Source organism: Quercus robur, chromosome 5, assembly GCF_932294415.1.
Source record: "Quercus robur chromosome 5, dhQueRobu3.1, whole genome shotgun sequence".
NCBI lineage: Eukaryota > Viridiplantae > Streptophyta > Magnoliopsida > Fagales > Fagaceae > Quercus > Quercus robur.
The window spans coordinates 75,397,657-75,415,835 of NC_065538.1; the positions used below are offsets into that span (position 1 = coordinate 75,397,657).

The window sequence follows — 18,179 nt, forward strand, 5'->3', positions numbered from 1 at the left end:
CTCACAATGACTTATAGTGAATCTCTTCAGTTTGGATGGGCAATGAATCTGAATGCTTGTTTTATCTTATGTGTGGCTTCCTATCAGCTTTTACATCCACTTGCCTTTGTGCTTCCACTCACCTAAAACCAAAATTAGAATTAAGATGCAATTAACCAAAAAATTAGTTCAAGCTTGTCTTCAAATAGTTTGAAGGGAGTTGAAAACCCAAGGAAAAAATTAATCTGAAAAAAAGAAAAAAAAAAGAAAAAGAAAAAAAGATAATGGAAAATCCTTAAGAGGGAAAGACAAAGAGGTTGAATGTACTTGTGAAAGAGGAGATTTTTGGAAGCTTGGACAATTTGCATTTTCTATGCTTAACAACAATGGTGATTTCCTGTTTATTTTCCTCGCAAAAGGAGAGTGAGAAAAGCAAAGAGAGAGGACTGAGCACTTCTTTGAGCTTTGGCTTTAAATATGTATGTACACACACACATATTGTATTGTCAATTTTGCCCCTATTATGTTAATTTACATTCATTTATCGAGTTGAAGTTCATCACTGGGCTGGATTCTATGTTCATGCTTGGTTTGTTTTATTGTTGAATAAGTTTGAGCTTGTTTATAAGTTACTCGATTAATTTGATAGAATTTTATGGTGTTTGTTCCATGATAATATCTCTTTATCATTAGCCTAATAAAATAATTGGTTTTTGATGTAGGCAAGATTCAAATCAAAAATCTTATTTGATGATAAGAGATTTTATGAGTTACTTGATTAATTTATTTTTTCCCCATATATAGGAAAATCTATGATTATAATAATTTATCATTTCACAAATATATGATAGTAATTGTATGTGCAAGTTAGATTGTCGAGTGTGTAAAGAAGGTGAGCTATAGATCTAACTGCACATTTGAGTGTCAAAGGCTCATGAACAATAAAAATGAAAACTTTAACACTTAAACATCTAAAGAAAGTAAAGAACACATATAATGTACGTGGAAAACCATTAGAAAGGGGTGAAAAACCATGGCGAGTGAAAGACAGAATATCATTCGCTCTTAAAAGCTCTCTATTATCTAAAAGTTTAAGGTATTACACATGACATTGCTCTTCCCAAAAACCTTTCTTCTTTCCTTACTTTCCTACCTAGATTTCTGTGTCTCTTTCTGTCTCTTGCCCTAATTGTTTAACAAGTTCCTCTTATAGTATGAGGAATGTTGTTAAGTATATAAAAACAAGTGTCAAGCTCTCATTCCCTCATTTAAACCCTAATATAGCTATTGTACTATGCCATGGCTAGAGGAGAGAGAAAATCTACTGATGTCAAGGTAGTGGGATGAAAGGCGACTCTGCTACACTGTAAAAGACAAGTATTAGACAAGGAAAGGGATGTCAGGGGAGCTAAGAGTGATGCACGTGTCCTCAATAGTGGTCCAGCTTAACATCAACCAATGAGAGGCGTTCTACAACCTTTGACCACGAGGGGTCACTATCTCATTTTCACAATAATGCTAGGTGTCCATGCTAAGGCACACATTTCACTCCCCCCAAGAGTGATCACATTGTTGGCACAAGTCAAGGGTATAATTCCCCTTACCAACACCCTTTTCCCTTTCTTCACAGCTTGTCCATATGTAGGGTTTGGATCTAGCCAAATCAGCACACTTGTTTATCTTGGCTAGTGTACCGTTCAATAATTAATAACCAATTATAATTAAAATTATATTATTTTGAATTGGTTCATTTAAGAACATATACAAATTTAATTAGCCTAACATCTTATATATAAAAAGCGGCTATGCCGCTATAGTGCTTCGGCACTGTTCATTTAGTGTATTTGTATTGTTTATCCTACTGTTTATCTACAGTTGAAATTTGGTGAGGCACTTTGCTTTTCTTTTTTTTTTTTCCTTTTTTTTTTAAGTTTCGAACAGTAGCACAATAGTTACAGTTTTTTTTTTTTTGCCTTCCGTTTGTACCTTTTTTTTTCTTTTATATATATTGTTTTATTAATACAACAAATTTCACAATATTTTCACAATTATTGAGATGTCAATTTCTTATAGGTCAAAATAAAATAATTAAATATGAAACTGTGACCAACCACAACTGAAAATAAATATTTTGTGAAAATGTTGTGACACTTGTTAGGTAAATGTGTAAAAGTTATAGTACTTTTAGTTTGTTTAAATGGCACTGTAGTTACAATAGCTACAGAGTTTTTTTTTTTTTTTTTTTTTTTCGTCAATCTTCCGTTTGTACTTTTTATTTTTGTTTAAATATTTATAAGAACTTGCATATATATTGTTATACTGACACAACAAATTTCACAATATTTTCATAATTATTGAGGTGTTAATTTCTTATAAATCAAAATAAAATAATAAAATATGAAACTGTGACTAACTACAACTGAAAATAAATATTTTATGAAAATGTTATGATACTTGTTGGGTGAATGTGTAAAAATTACAATACTTTTGGTTTGTTCAATATGTACTGTTCATCACTTTATTTTATTTATTTTTTCCCCATCATCAATTTATGCTCTTTTTTCTACAATATTTTTGCACTGTTGATACAGCATTTTTCACTGTTCGGTTCCATTTTGGTTAGCCATTTTGTCTTTTTTATTTTTTAAGTGATCTGTTTGTATTTTTTTTTTTCCTTTTATATATATCATTGTACATCCAATGTTTGTGTGCTATACATCTACAATGCCATTTTGTTGAGCCACTTTATCTTCCTTTTTTTTTTTTTTTAAAAGTTTTGAACAGTAGATACAGTACCAAGTTGGTTTACTCAACTTTGTTAAGCCAAAATTTACTATTCCACATACAATTTTTTTGGGTTGCCTTTTTGTATATTTTTTTTCTTTACACACTATTTTAAGTAAAAACACATAGTTTTGCACACAAAAACAAAAACTTAGGAAATTTTTTTTTTTCAACCTTTATGTTTGGGACAGTTTACAATTATTCCTTAAACTTTAAAATCATGCAATTTTTCCCTTAATATTTTGGAAAAGAGCAAATATATCATATTGTTATTCTCTCAGTTAAACCCTAATGAAAACTTATGATTCTTAAAATATTTTATTGTGTAATATCTAAATTACTCTTGCTAAATTTTAAAATTCTAAAAATTTTCTTACGTATTTTGAGTTTTAAATGATAAAAATTCTTAAAAAGATAGAATGATGATATTCAGTGACACAAGCCTTTTGTTATCTTTTTTAAAAAAAAAAAAAAAAAATTTCTTAGCAAAACTTAGTTGTTTATAGTTGAAAAATGATGATATTCGTTATCATTCTTAGAAGTTTTTAGAAAATAGATACATTGTCTTTAGCAAGTAGGTACTAAAAAACTATTATAGTTAAATAAATATTTATATATTAAATAACTACTCTAACTTTGTGGTTGATCAAAATTCTTAAACGAATGAGATTAACTTTTTTCAACATAATTATAAAAATTCTTAAAATTAATGTCTCTTTTAATTAATGTAAATCTCTATATACTTTAAAAACCAAATGATTCATATTTTTGTTTTATAATACAAATAAAATCTAAAATTGACCTTAATTACTATTGTGGCCTTGTGGGTACCTAAGGCATGCTTAGGCATGCTTGCAACGTCCTAGGCATGTTTGGTAACGTCCTAGGCGTTCTACATCGAAGAGAAATCCCCCCACTTTCTACCTTATAAGTTTTGAAGCGAAGGAGTAGTGTACCACTAGCTCTTTAAAGAAGTAGTGGTACACTACTCCTTCACTTCAACGCTTATAAGGTAGAAATTGGGGGGATTTCTCTTCGATGTGGAATGCTTAGGACATTGCAAAGCATGCTGAGGACGTCCAAGAACGTTGCAAGCATGCCTAAGCATGCCTTAGGTACCCACAACTATAGTACTTTTTTTCCACGTCCCCTAACTAGTTGTTATATTAAAATCATATATAATTTGTTATTACAAATGGAGTGTTTATATTATTGATAAATTAAAAATAATAATTTGTTATTACAGAAGTATAAAATATTTTTATTTATACATAAAAACATATACTACTATTGTTTGTGTCCAAGACCGTTTTAGGCCCAGGCGCGAAGCCCACTTTTCTACCCACCATTTGGTTGAAGAGGGTTTAGACTTTAGACTTAGAGTTTCGAGGGTTTTTGCTTTGCAGTTTGCTGTTGCACAGCGCGAAAATGGAGTTCGAGAAGAGAAAAGCGGCGACGCTAGCTTCACTAGCATCCTCAGACACCGACAAATCACCGAAGGGCACGTTGGACACTCCCATCCTCCCTCTCATCAACACCCTCAACAACCATCCCTGCTACTTCACCACCAGCTCCTGCTCCGGCCGTATCTCTATCCTCTCCCAACCCATACACCAAACCCAACCCAACAAAAAATCCAAAGGCGGCTCCTGGCTCTTCGTCTCCCACGACCCGGCCGATCCCGACTCGGTCATCTCCCTCCTCTTCCCCGACTCACCAACTCGCTCCCAATCCCAACCCGAACCCGAGTCCGAACTCGTCCTCCGCTTCGAACCGCTCATCGTCGCCGTGGAGTGCAAAGACCTCGCCTCGGCTCAGTCGCTGGTCTCCACGGCGAGGTCGGCCGGGTTCAGAGAATCCGGCATAACCAACGCGAACAACAAGCGCGTGATCGTCGCGATCCGCTGCTCGATTCGGCTGGAGGTTCCGTTGGGGACCACCGAGTCCGTCATGGTCTCGCCGGAGTTCGTTAGGTACCTCGTCCGCGTGGCCAACGAGAAAATGGAAGCGAACAGAATCAGAACCCAAGGCTTTCTCCGCGCACTGCAAAATGCCGACGTGGCAGAACCGGAACCGGAGCCGGAATCGGAATCAGAAGCTCGCGGCGACGATGATGATGAACATTCCGGTAAAACTGAAATCACGTAGTTAAAAACGCAAAAGCAAAATTGAGTGAGTCAGTGGTTTGAATTTGAAAATATGATTTGGCAGGGGCAGATTTGAGTGTGCTGCGTGTGGTTCCGATAGTGGTTTCCGGTGAGGAGGCGGTGGAGAAGCTTTATCTATGGGGACACTCGGCGTGTAGTTTAGCTTCGGAGAAGAAAGTATTGGTTTTTGGTGGATTTGGAGGAATGGGAAGGCATGCGAGGAGGAATGAGGCTTTGGTGCTTGATCCAAATTCTGGCACATTGGAAGTGATTGGTGGTGTAGAGGGGAGTGGGAGTCCGAGCCCGCGATTAGGTCATAGTTGTTGTTTGGTTGGAGATTGCGCGTTTGTTATCGGAGGCAGGGGGGATCCTGTGAATGTTCTTGGTGATGTGTGGGTGCTCAATAGAGCAAAGAGTGAATGGAGATTAGCAGAATGTAGTGGCAGTGTTTTCCCTCCAAGGTGAAAAGTTTAGCCTTTTTGTGCACTAATGCTTTTCTATTTTAGTACTTCTCATTTCATAGTTGAAAAAAAGGGGTATTGACTATCGGGTTTGATTAGCGGGTTTAAATTCATAACATCTTTGAAAGTCTAGGGATTGATTTGAAACTAACAGAACTATAGGGTTTAAATTTGCCATCTTTTAACTATAGTATAGGTTTAATTTAAAATCACCCCTAAAGAATAGGGTTTAAAATGTAAAACTCTAAAAAAGAATTCTGAAACATTAGTTTAAATTTTAGAGCATTAGTCACTAGTTTGAATCTCCCATTTCTTTATCTTCCCTTGGAGCCTAAACTATACTAGAACTGCCTGTGTCCTTGATATCATTATGTGCCTTGGTAGTTTAGTTTTGGAATCGAAAGCCTTAATAACCTTTATGAGAAATTGCTTCCAACTGCTATTAAAAATCTTGAATTTCATTGTAATGAAATACATGTAGGCTAGAGTACATTCGAATGTGCTTTGTTGATTGCTTATTTGCTTAAAATTTGGTGTGGGACCCACCAAAATAAGCTCAAAAAGTTTTTTTTTTTTGTTGAGTAATATCATGTGACCAAAATAAGCTCAAAATGATCAATCTTTTCAAAATATTTGTTTGTGACACAGGCATAGGCATGCAGCAGCTGCTGTAGGCTCAAAGATATATGTATTTGGTGGACTTGACAATGACTCAATCTCTTCATCCTTTCATATCCTTGACACAGTTAACCTGCAATGGGAAGAGTTAGAGGTTGGTGGGGAACAGCCATGTGCCCGTCATTCTCACTCTATGGTGGCATATGGGTGTAAGCTATTTATGTTTGGAGGGTACGATGGTGACAAAGCACTTGGAGACTTGTATAGTTTTGATGTTCAGGCATGTCAATGGAAGAAAGAAAAGACAGCGGGAAGAGGTCCACATGCTAGGTTTTCCCACTCAATGTTTGTGTACAAAGATTATCTTGGGGTTATTGGCGGTTGTCCTGTCCGGCAACATTGTCAAGAGTTAGCACTACTTGATTTGCGGCTCCAAGTGTGGAAGCATGTGACACTTGATTCTGTTGGCAAAGATTTGTTTGTACGAAGTACAGCTAATGTCATTGGCGATGATCTTGTTTTGATTGGTGGTGGGGCATCTTGTTATGCATTTGGAACAAAGTTTAGTGAGCCAATGAAAATCAACTTGTTACCTTTAATGACTTCAAATGAAAATTTTATGCCTTCTAAAAATGGAGATGTGCATGGTACCCGCAGAAATGATGGGGTGACGGGGAATAAGAACGATAGCTTTCAACATCCACGAATTGAAAATTTGCAAACTTTAAAAGAAAATCTTGACTTAAATTTCGATAGTGAATTACCTGGAATGAATGAAAGTCAGATGATTGCTTCGCATTGGGTTCTACAACTTGAAAGGAAGTATGCAAAATTGGGGAAGGACATACTGAAGAAGTTTGGGTGGTTAGATCTTGAGAGGAAGGTTTATTCTCGGGAGGACGGAAAACATATTTGTTTTCCTGTTACCAAAAAATTTTGTGGTGTATTTCATGAAAGGCAGCATCATTTGTTTGATGCATCTGAATTAGATAATGACCATTTATTGAAACCATTTACAGGAAAGGGGCTTTTGTTAAACGAGATCTCAAGTTTGGAAGCTTTGAATCTTTTAAAAGAGTGTGGTGCAACTAAGCTGGTAGATGAGGTAGTTGAAGTCAAAAGAGCTGCAAAGTCTCCCTTAAAAGTAATGGGTGAAGCTGTGGCCTCGTTGATAAAGAATAGAGGCCTTTCAGAACAACTATTAGAGGAACTACCCACAAGGTTTGTGCTTTGTTTTGTTTTTGTTTTCTTGTTAGCTTCAGTGATATGGATTGAAAATAGACATGAAGTAGTCTAAAGTTCAGGCACTTTCTGGCACTTTATAGTTTTCTAGTGGAGGCAATGTCCATGTACTGTAGTGTTGCTCATTTAAATTCTTCTGGCCTTTTCAGATGGGAGCGACTTGGTGATATTGTTGTGCTTCCAGTCACATCCTTCAAGGATCCTGTATGGGACTCAATTGGGGCAGAGGTTTGGCCTGTTGTTGCCAAATCACTTAATACTAATCGTCTTGCCCGCCAGGTAAGCTATATACTTGAATTATGTTATGTTGCTCCAGATGTTAATTGTTAAGGATTGTGAATTTTATTCAAAAATTTTTCCCTAGACTCTCTGCCTTGACATCTCTTGCATGGGAGGGGGGTCCGTAGTTTCTCCCTTGAGTCCAAACATTTTCAGTTAGTTTTAGAGGAAGGGGGTCGTTATTTTAAGTTACAGATTTTTGAGAGGGGCAAATTCTTTATGAGATCAGTTTTTTTGGGCAAGAATGCAGCACATTGGTTGATGTTTAACATAGAACACATTGTTGTTGGGGTGAGCCCCAAACAATTTTTTACTCTTAGAGAAGGAGACACAGCTTTTACTCTCCAATGGAGTTCCAACTCCTCTGGCCAGTTCTTGCTGTTGACTGGGCTCAAAACAGGTGGGTCTAGGAGGTCGATTATCATACTGGAAGGTAAAGAGAGATTTGGCTGGAGGGCTTTTGGCCTTGAACTTAGAAAAGTGTTGAATCCTTCTCATTATGCAGTGGAAATAAATGGTCCCAAATTCATTCCTCAGGTGCGGAGGTTCAACCTGGAGGCTCATTCTAGAACTTTTGCTGAAGTTGTACAAGGCTTTCATGGAAGAACAGAGGATAGAAAGAAGCCTATGCAACCAGGAGTCTCAATCAAGGGGAAGATACCACATAAAGGAGAGGAGAAGATGGGGGAGAATCTGAGAATCACAGGTGCTAAAGTAAGGGATTTTCCGGTGAAGTTATCTAATAAGATGGAGGGGGTGGGAGGGGTTAGGAGGGAGAGCTGCATTCTTGAGGAGGCAGAGGGTGGTGAGCAAACTTTGGCAGACCCTAGGATCAGTGTCCCTAGCAGTAGTTTGAATTCAAAAGTTTATGACAAAAGGAAGAAGAGTGACGTTTGGAGTGCTGGCTGGTCAAGGAGAGGTCTTGTCGTGGAAGTTGATGTGATAGGAAGGAGGCGGGTTTTCTGGGAGAGAAAGAGAGGGGGTGGTACGAAGTGCAGAGTTGTTTCTCGAGCAGTTGGAAGGGAGAGTATCATGGAAGATTCTAATTCTCTTAAATGGGTTCCTAAGAGCTTCAAACGGGCTGTTGTTAAGCCTTATTTGGGCCTTGGAACAAGCCCAGAGCTGACTGACCTAGGAGTGGGTTTCCTTAAACCAGTGTTCTCTGGCCCAAGTACTTTTGAAGTGGGAGAGGGCTCGTTGGCTGGTGGTGGAGGCTCAGCCCAGGCCCCGTTGAAGGCTGTTCCTGAGATTGGAGTTCCGGCCTGGCGCGCGAAGTATTTGGTAGATGGTTCCTCTCTCGCTGGTAGCTCTGGCGAGCTCGTCGTCGACTGTAGATCTGGCGAGCCACCGTCGCCACCGGAGGCCGACGGTTCCTCTCTCGCCGGTAGCTCCGATGAGCTCTCGTTGGATCTGGGTAAGGCCGATGGCCCTGGCGATGCCGGAACCAGCTCCGACGAGCCGTCGTTCTCACCGGGAAAGTCTGACAAACTCTCCTCCGTTGGTACTAGCTCTGGTGAGCTCACGGTGTTTCCAGGTAAGGCAGAAAGGGCGATTTCGAGGCCTTTGGTTGAGTGTTTCCTTTCTGGTTTGTTTCTGAGTTTTTTGAGGACTGGGCTTGTGGTTTTGGGGGATCAAGAAGGGGATGATGGTGGCTTGGTCAGCCTCACGCCGATTGCTGCCCTTGAACCTGAGCATCCCAGGTTAGTGGAGTTACCCACAAAGACATTGTGTGCTGTCCCTGGGGCGAGTGTTTTAGTGAAGGAAGAATGGAATCTTTCAGATAAGGGTTTGGGTGGAGAGGATAGCTTACCTGTCCCTCTGATGTCTATTACTCCCTCTGGGCTACACTTGTCAGCTGAACTGAATTGTGGTAATGAGGCAGTGGGGTGTGAAAATATATTGGATACTTCAAGATGGGTGAAGAATAGACTCCCTGGTTTCAGTAAACTGGTGGGGTTGCCTTTGAACCGTCATGAGAAGCTATGCATCGCATTGTTACAAAAGATTGAGAAGGAGACGGAGACTGCTAAAGCGGTGAACAGGAATGTTACTCTCTCTAGAAAAGCTGGTATCTATAAGGATAAAGGGAAGAGAGAGCTGAGGAACCTGCAATCTTCGGTTAATTATGACAGCAGGTAGTGTGTTGGCTGTTGAGCTAATATTCAGTTGGGATATTCTTGTATTTATGAATTTAAAAATTCTCTCTTTGAATGTTAGGGGTCTGAATGACCATCAGAAACGTTCTATTGTTAAAAATTTACTGCGTGGTTGGAAGTGTGATGTAATTTGCCTTCAAGAAACTAAACTTACTGGCATGGACAGACAGATGGTGGGGAATTTGTGGAGTTGCCCCTTTGTGGATTGGGTGGCTTTGGACGCTGTCCAGACAGCCGGTGGGATTCTGCTGATGTGGGATAGGAGGGTTTTAGAGAGGACGGAAGTTTTGGTGGGTTCTTTCTCTGTGTCTGTTCGGTGGCAAGGGGTGGGAGACGGTTTCAGTTGGGCTTGTTCGGGGGTTTATGGCCCTATTGATAACAATGCGAGGGGATTAATGTGGGATGAGTTGGTTGGTGTTCAGCAATACTGGAATGTCCCTTGGTGTTGTATTGGGGATTTCAATATTGTCCGCTTCCCTAGTGAACGTTTGGGTAATTTTCGTCTCACTCCGGCAATGGAACTATTTTCGGAATTCGTCGAGGACCTTAATTTGATTGATTTGCCCTTGGAGGGAAGGAGCTATACATGGTCTAGAGGGTCAGTTCGGCCTTCGATGTCTAGGATAGACAGAGTTTTGGTGTCTCAGGATTGGGAGGAGCATTATCCGGACGTGATCCAACGGATTTTACCTCGCCTTGTTTTTGACCATTTCCCTATTTTAGTGGAGGTGGGGGGAATGGCGAGGGGGAAAAGTCCGTTTAGGTTTGAGAATATGTGGCTCAAGACGGAAGGCTTTATTGATAGAGTTCAGTCTTAGTGGAATCGTCATTCTTTCTCTGGCACTCCTAGTTTTGTGTTTGCCAAAAAATTGAAGGCCTTGAAAGAGGACATCGTTCGGTGGAATCGTTTGGAGTTTGGTCATGTTGGTCGCAAAAAGTCTCAATTATTAGAGACTTTGAATTCTCTAGATGCCTAGGAAGGGGAGTTTGGTCTCTCTGATGCAGAGTCTTGTGAGAGAGCGGTGGCGAGATCTGAAGTTGAGAATCTTCTCTCCTTGGAAGAAATCTCTTGGAGATAGAAATCCAGGATGTTATGGATTAAGGAAGGAGATAACAACACTAAATTCTTCCATAGGATGGCCAATTCCCGGAGAAGGTTTAATCACCTGAGTTTTTTGGAGGTGGATGGGGTGATCTATGAGGAGGAATCTGAGATGGCTGCTCAGGTTGTACATTTTTATAAAAATTTGTACCAGGAGTCAGAAGAGTGGAGGCCCTTTGTGGAAGGTCTGGAGTTTGATCAGATAGATGGGTCGGAGAGGGGTTGGCTTGAAAGGAGGTTTGAGAAGGAGGAGATTCTTCTAGCTCTTAATGAGTTGGGGGGAGATAAAGCTCCAGGTCCAGATGGTTTCTTTATGGCTTTTTTCCACCATTGCTGGAGAGTGGTGGAAAGAGATGTTCTAACAGTTTTTGAGGAGTTCTATCATCATAGTAAGTTTGAGAAATCTCTGAATGCGACCTTTATAGCTCTTATTCCCAAGAAAAATGATGCTTCTAATATTCGAGACTTCAGGCCTATCAGCTTGGTGGGGAGCTTGTACAAGATTTTGTCGAAGGTTTTGGCAAATAGGTTGAAACAGGTATTAGATCAACTGATTTCTGAGTCTCAAAATAGTTTTGTGGGAGGTAGACAGATTCTTGACTCAGTTCTTATTGCTAATGAGTGTGTTGATAGTCGTGTTAAGAGCAAGATTCTGGGGGTTATTTGTAAGCTTGACATTGAGAAAGCTTATGATCATGTGAATTAGGAGGCTCTTCTAGATCTTTTGAAGAGAATGGGCTTTGGGGAAAAATGGTGTAGATGGATTCGCACTTGTATCTCTACTATCCAGTTTTCTATTTTGATTAATGGGGCGCCAGCTGATTTTTTTGGGAGCACGAGGGGTTTAAGACAAGGGGACCCGCTATCTCCAATGCTGTTTTTGGTTATGATGGAGGTTTTAAGTAGGATGTTGAAAAGAGTAGAAGGTGCTGGCTTGATCAAGGGTTTCCAAGCTGTTGGTAGTCGGGGTGTAGGGGAATGTGTCTCGCATCTTCTGTTTGCGGACGATACTATTCTATTCTGTGATGCGGATGTGGAGCAGATCCTTCATGTGCGGATGCTTCTCCTTTGTTTCCAGGCTGTGACAGGTTTGAAGGTTAATGTCTCGAAGAGCAAGCTGGTTCCTATAAGGGAGGTTAATAATGTTCATGCCTTGGCAGAGATTCTGAGTTGTCGGATTGGGTCTTTGCCTATGACCTATCTTGGTATGCCGTTGGGGGCTTCCCATAAGTCCCCTTCTATTTGGAATCCTATCTTGGAGAAATTTCAGAGGAAATTGGCTGGGTGGAAGAAGTTGTATTTATCTAAAGGTGGTAGGTTGACGCTGCTTAAGAGTACGCTTTCTAGCCTTTCTACTTATTATTTATCCCTTTTTACCATTCCCTTGCATGTGGCTAATAAGATTGAGAAGATTCAGAGGGACTTCTTGTGGGGGGATTCGAAGCTTCATTTGGTGGGGTGGGATAAGGTGTGTGCTCCTAAGGTTAATGGTGGTTTGGGTATAAGGAAGTTAACTACGTTTAATAAAGCGTTACTAGGAAAATGGCTATGGCGGTTTGGGGTTGAGGTGACTCGTCTTTGGCGGAGGGTTATAGCTTTGAAGTTTGGGGAAGAGTGGGGGGGTTGGTCGTCCAAATTAGGCAGGGGTGTTCATGGGTGTGGTTTATGGAGAAGTATCCGGAAAGGTTGGGAGGTGTTTAGCAAACACATCCGATTTGAGGTAGGGGCGGGGGATAGGGTGAAGTTTTGGACGGATCTATGGTGTGGGGACTTACCTCTCCATCTATCCTTCCCGGTTGTGTATGGGATTGCTATTAATAAGGAGGCATCTGTAGCCTCGTCTCTCAAGCGTCTGGGAACCGAGGCCCGGAGAAGTTGGAAGGTTCTCCTTCTTAGAAATCCGAATGATTGGGAGTCGGGTGTTGTGGATGATTTCCTTCATTCTCTGGGTTCTAATTTACCTCCATCTGAGCAAAGAGACCGTATGATTTGGAAACTGTCAAAGAAGGGGGTTTTTGATGTTCGATCGTTCTATGATAAGCTTCGATGTCCCTTGCCTATTCCTTGGAAAGGTGTTTGGAAGGTTAAGGCTCCTACGCACGTCTCCTTCTTTGTTTGGTCTGCAGCTTGGGAAAAGATTCTTACAGGGGACATTCTGCGGTGTAGAGGCTTTGATTTTGTTGATTGGTGCATTTTGTGCCGCAGTAATGGGGAGACGGCGAATCACTTGCTTCTTCATTGTGGAAAAGCTTTTCAGATGTGGAGCCTGGTGTTTAGATCTTTTGGGATTTCTTGGGTCTTGTCAAGATCAATTGCAGATACGCTTTTCGGCTGGTGGAACTGGCTCGGAAAGCACTCTTCTAGAGTTTGGAATCTAGCTCCGTTGTGCCTAATGTGGTGCATTTGGAGGGAGCGAAACTGGCGTACTTTTGAGGACAGGGACAAAACTGATGACCAACTGCTCGCTTACTTTAGTGGCTCTCTTTTTGATTGGTCTAGGGCTTGGGGACTCACCTCTAGTAATTCTATCCCTATGTTCCTTAGTTCTCTTCTTTGTAATTAGTTCTTTGTTGGTTCCGCTTGTTTTCTTGTTTTCTCCTTTTCTTCTCCCTTTTTTGTTTCCTCCTCTGTACTCTCTGTTCTTCCTTTTGTTTTCTTGAGGTATTTAATATAATTTTCTTACTTATCAAAAAAAAAAATGTTATGTTGCTCATTGATGACTACTTTTCTTCATTTTGTTTCAGAATACATTCTTTGTGTTGATTCTGTGAAAGTGTGTAGTCAATTTTTTGGTTCATTGAACCTCGGTTGTCATTTTAAAGTAAAACTAAACTTAATATTTGAGGATATGGGCTTCTTTTAGGATTGAATTACATGTGATACATACATTGAAAGATGATATAAAAGCACATTGACTGTAACCAAAATTTAATTTTACTCTTCGAATGAACATATTCTGTCCCAGAGTTCAGGCACATCATCATCAATTGATTCAGATAATTTATATAGATCCTTCCAACATGGGAACATTGTCATGACATGATCCTATTGTCTTTACTATTATTGTTATTATTATTATTATTATTATTATTGTTGTTGTTGTTGTTGTTGTTGTTGTTGTTGTTGTTGTTTCTAAATTATTCTCCATATTGTTTATTAGTCATATTTTAAAACTAATTATGTAGTATATCCTGACCAACAGGCCACTAGCAATGATTGTCATATTTGTCTTTCCTGAAAGGTGTTGACATTTTGTTTTCCTAGCAGGTGATATATTATAACACTAATAGTTCAAACTGTAAGCTTTAAAACTACATACCATGTTCGATCAGAATGAGTTGCAGAAATTCTCATCTGAATTTCACTAACTAGAAGGTTTTCCAATGCTTGTCATTGCTTTGTAGTGAATTGGGTTTTGCTCATATCTTAATTACTTTTTTTATGGTATTTCTAGGGCAGAGTTGCACCAACAGGAACAAGGGACAGTACTTTGGAGATTCTAGTTGGAGATAATGGTTGGGTTGATCATCGCGAAAATGGAATTCTCTATTCTTTTAATGCTACTAAATGTATGTTCTCCTGGGGAAATCTTTCTGAGAAACTCCGTATGGGCCATCTAGACTGTAAAGATGAGGTTATTGTGGATTTGTTTGCTGGAATTGGATATTTTGTGCTGCCATTTCTTGTCAGGTATGCTGTAATTTTCTCTGGATTCCCTATAGGATTGGTTTTACTAGTCAAGAGTCCTCTTGTCTACTTGTCACATGAGTTGATATGAATAGGGAGACTAAACATTAGGCAGCGTACAACTGGAGATAAGAGGATATATAATCTTTACACATGTATCAAATTTCATACATGTAATGCTCTTAAAAAAAATTCTTGAGAATAATTAATATAGGATTACAGCCATTAAGCTTTAACCCAAATGGCACCTCCTCTTGCAGGAGCAAGATAGAGGGTGAGATTGTGGGTTCGAGACCAGTTGTTGCATGTGTAACTTACCAATAAAAAAGAAGTGTAGTATTACTATTATGCACATTAGTCTGCTGGACCTCTGGCTTATGATACCTCCTGAATTAAACCCAATGGATGATTGTACATGGAGCCTTCTAGCAGTCTACATTTTTTTTGATGGGTAGGTTACACATGCACTTGATGGGTCTTGAACTCATGACCTCACCTTCCTCCTAACCCTTATAAGGGGAGGAGGTGCCAATTGAGTTAGAGCTCATTGGCATCTGCTCTTTTACAATCATTTCAACTGCTTGATCATTTGTACACTAATAGTGACCTGATTGCTAAACTTCCTTGGTCAGGGCCAATGCAAAACTAGTTTATGCTTGCGAATGGAATCCCAATGCCATTGAGGCACTCCAACACAATCTACAAGCCAATTCAGTTAGTGATCGTTGTATCGTACTTGAAGGAGATAACCGGATTACAGCACCTAAAGTAAGTCCATACACTGATTTATTTTGTTAGTTAATAAATACTAAATAGTCAAGCTGTAGCACTAGCATATCATGATTAAATCCCTATTATTCTAAGTTAATGAAAATTTTCTTGTCTAGTGATTTAGAGAGGAAATTTTAACTGACAATGTAGATTTGAAGGTCATGACTGGTTAATATATGTTGTCCTGTCAACTTTCCTGTGTAATGTTTGATGAACATTATTTTTTTTTTTTGATAGGTTGATGAACATTTTTAAATGCTTGATTTTGAACTTAATTTGGAAGACAAATTATTATACTTAGATGCTTCTTATATTCTTATTAAGTCAAGAACTGAATTTAAGATGTAGGCAACCACAACCCACCTAATAGTTGCCTAAACCAAAGTCCGAGGAGATCTTCTGAGGTGTCAGTTGAATGTGTTATCTTTTGATGCTACAAATTAAATTTAGAAGCACACAGCCAACTGTTGATGGTTGAAACCTTTTATGGCTGGTTTGCGACAGATTGTGAAACCATCCTTTGTTGATATAGAATACTGATGCAATGAGCTAGTTTGCAGTGGCTGTTATTTTACACTGGTCCAAAAGGAAAAGTTTATCATGAAAGCATGCATTAATGTACAAGAAGATGGACTGCTCTGATTTATTCCTTTTGATTTTCTGCTTGCAGGGTGTTGCTGATCGTGTCTGTCTTGGTCTCATTCCAACAAGTGAGGGTAGCTGGGTCACTGCTGTAAGGGCATTAAGGTAACTGCCAATACTCTGTATATGGTTCCATTCAATGACTTGTTTTTTTTGTTTTGTTTTGTGGTCCAAATTGTCTTCAGCTTCCAGGAAATATTTAAGACTGCATTACTTCAAATTTTTGTTATTTACTTTTCAAAATGTTTAAAATTTCTATGTATCCTTTCATTGCATTGTTTCTTGTTGCTGTTTTGTTTTGTAGTTTGAAACGTCTCAAATGTCCAGGAAATGTTTCAAATTCTGAACAACCTTAGTGTTAAAACTTCTATTCCTGGCTTAGGTTTTGTTTCCAAATATACATTAATTTCCACGAGATTCTTTCTTATCCAAGGCATGTGGACTTTGGATTGAAATTGAAATGTATTTTCCTTATGTGCATGTGCCTTTTCTCTTTCAAATCAGAAGTCATTTTACATTTCCTTTTGTACTTAATACACATGTTACTGAGATTGCTTTAATGTTGCACTAAGTACTGAAATATATTTTAGCCTACAATTTATCACTCTGTGTGCGTGTCTCCAAATGTGGTGAAAATAAAATAGAGGGAGGTAAAATTACAGGGTTCTAATGTTCTGTGGAGCTTAATGTAGCTGCAATTAAGATAGATGCCTATATTTAGTGGAAAAGGTTTGTCATGATGCCTTTGTGGCCTCTTACCATCTGTTTCTGATTAGCTTTTCAGAGCAGACTTAAATTATATATACTCTTTAACTCATCAACTCATCAGGGTACCTAGTAAGTGAAAATTTATATCTCAAAGTGTAAGTTTCTCATTCATTGGAACCTAAAAATAGCATCTGGATTTTGGAAACCATTAATACATGTCTTTAGCTACAGTTTTGTTTTCACTGTTTGTGATTGGTTTTGAGAAGCTTAATCTCAGATTCTCAAGTAAACTGGATCCAAATTTGAAGAAAAAATTGTTACATTTATTCTGCCCGAATTAAGGTCTGAATTATAGATTCAATTGCATAAGAGATCTTAGTTCCTATTTCTTTTGACCGTCTTTTCTTATATTGGTAACACTAATAATGCAGGAGTGCGGGTGGGATGTTACATGTGCATGGAAATGTAAAGGACTCAGAGGAGGGTTTGTGGACAGAACATGTTTTGAAATCAATATCTGAAATTGCTAGATCTGAAGGTATTGTCTTCTTGGCTTAATAGGTGATGCTTGGACGTGTTGAAATTATGCTGAGGACGTGTAAATTGTTAACTATCTCCTTTCTGATTCACAGGTTATTGCTGGGAAGTTTCAATAGAACACGTGGAGAGAGTGAAGTGGTATGCCCCGCACATCCGCCATCTTGTTACAGATGTAAGATGCAGACCAGCCCAAAGATAGCACTTGAAAGTTGAAACCCAATGTTTCCTTGAGGTAACAAAGTACACTCCTGCATGTTAAGCATTACCTGGGGGGATTGTGAATTATATCACATGCCATTCCCCAAGCTGATCTATCTCCATTGTTGTAACCAATCTCAAAGGTAGCAGTAGCTCTCCCTCTCTTTTTTGGTCAGAGGCAGTAGAATTGAAAATTTACATATCTGAGGGGTCCCATTGACCCAGTAGGCAGAGTAGATTGGCCCAATTGATAAATCTGAGGATAGGTTATTTATTGTTTCTAGATGAAGATGTGGAATGCTTTGTAGAAGTTCTGTATCAAATTACTGAGATTTTATAAAAGATGGAAGACTTGTTTGTGCATTTTAGTAGCAGTAGACTAGTAGTTCTTGTTCTCCCTGTATCAAATAGTGCTTGTCACCACATTGAATTGGACCTGGTTTTCAGCACCTATAATTAATGGTCCTATAATGGACTCTCATTTGTGCATTTTGTAGCTATTTTAAAAAGTCATGCAATGAACACCCACATGGGGGGCAGCATTAATGCAAAATCCTTTTTTGTTCATGATTTGGTTAACGAATCAAAAAGACAATTTGGATGCACTAGTGAGGATTGATTCGGTTGGACAGTATAGTTAACTCCTTGATCCATCATTTTGTAAATAAACATGGGCTGACTTTGAACCAGAAATGCCTCTTTTTAATGTCACAAATGCGATAAACAAGGGGAAATCTTGCTATTTACTAAGAAAATTGAGAATCAGACAAAAGCATTGGGACTTGTTAGGATAACTTAGTTGCAAGCCTAGGCCCAAACTATGCCTTAATTTTCAACCCGGGAACTTTTAAGAACCTGCAAGTAG

General features: G+C 39.0%; 1 protein-coding gene across 5 annotated transcripts; it reads left to right on the plus strand.

The window, feature by feature from the left end:
• The first annotated feature begins 4,108 nt into the window (after positions 1-4,108).
• On the plus strand, positions 4,109-17,803 carry LOC126727100 (tRNA wybutosine-synthesizing protein 2/3/4). 5 transcript variants are annotated; one of them, XR_007656147.1, is made up of 10 exons: positions 4,123-4,891; positions 4,975-5,371; positions 6,020-7,210; positions 7,381-7,510; positions 14,223-14,458; positions 15,088-15,223; positions 15,897-15,973; positions 16,854-16,918; positions 17,008-17,114; positions 17,209-17,310. XR_007656147.1 is itself a non-coding variant. In XM_050432595.1 (9 exons), exons 1-9 carry the CDS (start codon positions 4,192-4,194, stop codon positions 17,313-17,315), a joined length of 3,081 nt encoding a protein of 1,026 aa, XP_050288552.1. In that variant the 5' UTR covers positions 4,125-4,191; the 3' UTR covers positions 17,316-17,803. The 5 variants fall into 5 exon arrangements, 1 of the variants encoding a protein (XP_050288552.1); XM_050432595.1 differs by lacking the exon at positions 16,854-16,918 and having other exon boundaries at positions 4,125-4,891; positions 17,209-17,803; XR_007656148.1 differs by lacking the exons at positions 15,897-15,973; positions 16,854-16,918; positions 17,008-17,114; positions 17,209-17,310 and adding an exon at positions 14,716-14,906 and having other exon boundaries at positions 4,122-4,891.
• Positions 17,804-18,179: the final 376 nt, after the last annotated feature.

Excerpts from the sequence above, each read along its gene's own strand:
- LOC126727100 (XM_050432595.1), top strand. The coding sequence starts at position 4,192 with ATGGAGTTCGAGAAGAGAAAAGCGGCGACGCTAGCTTCACTAGCATCC. Across the intron at positions 7,211-7,380 it reads TTAGAGGAACTACCCACAAG|ATGGGAGCGACTTGGTGATA; the intron begins GTTTGTGCTTTG and ends TGGCCTTTTCAG. Across the intron at positions 7,511-14,222 it reads CTAATCGTCTTGCCCGCCAG|GGCAGAGTTGCACCAACAGG; the intron begins GTAAGCTATATA and ends TGGTATTTCTAG.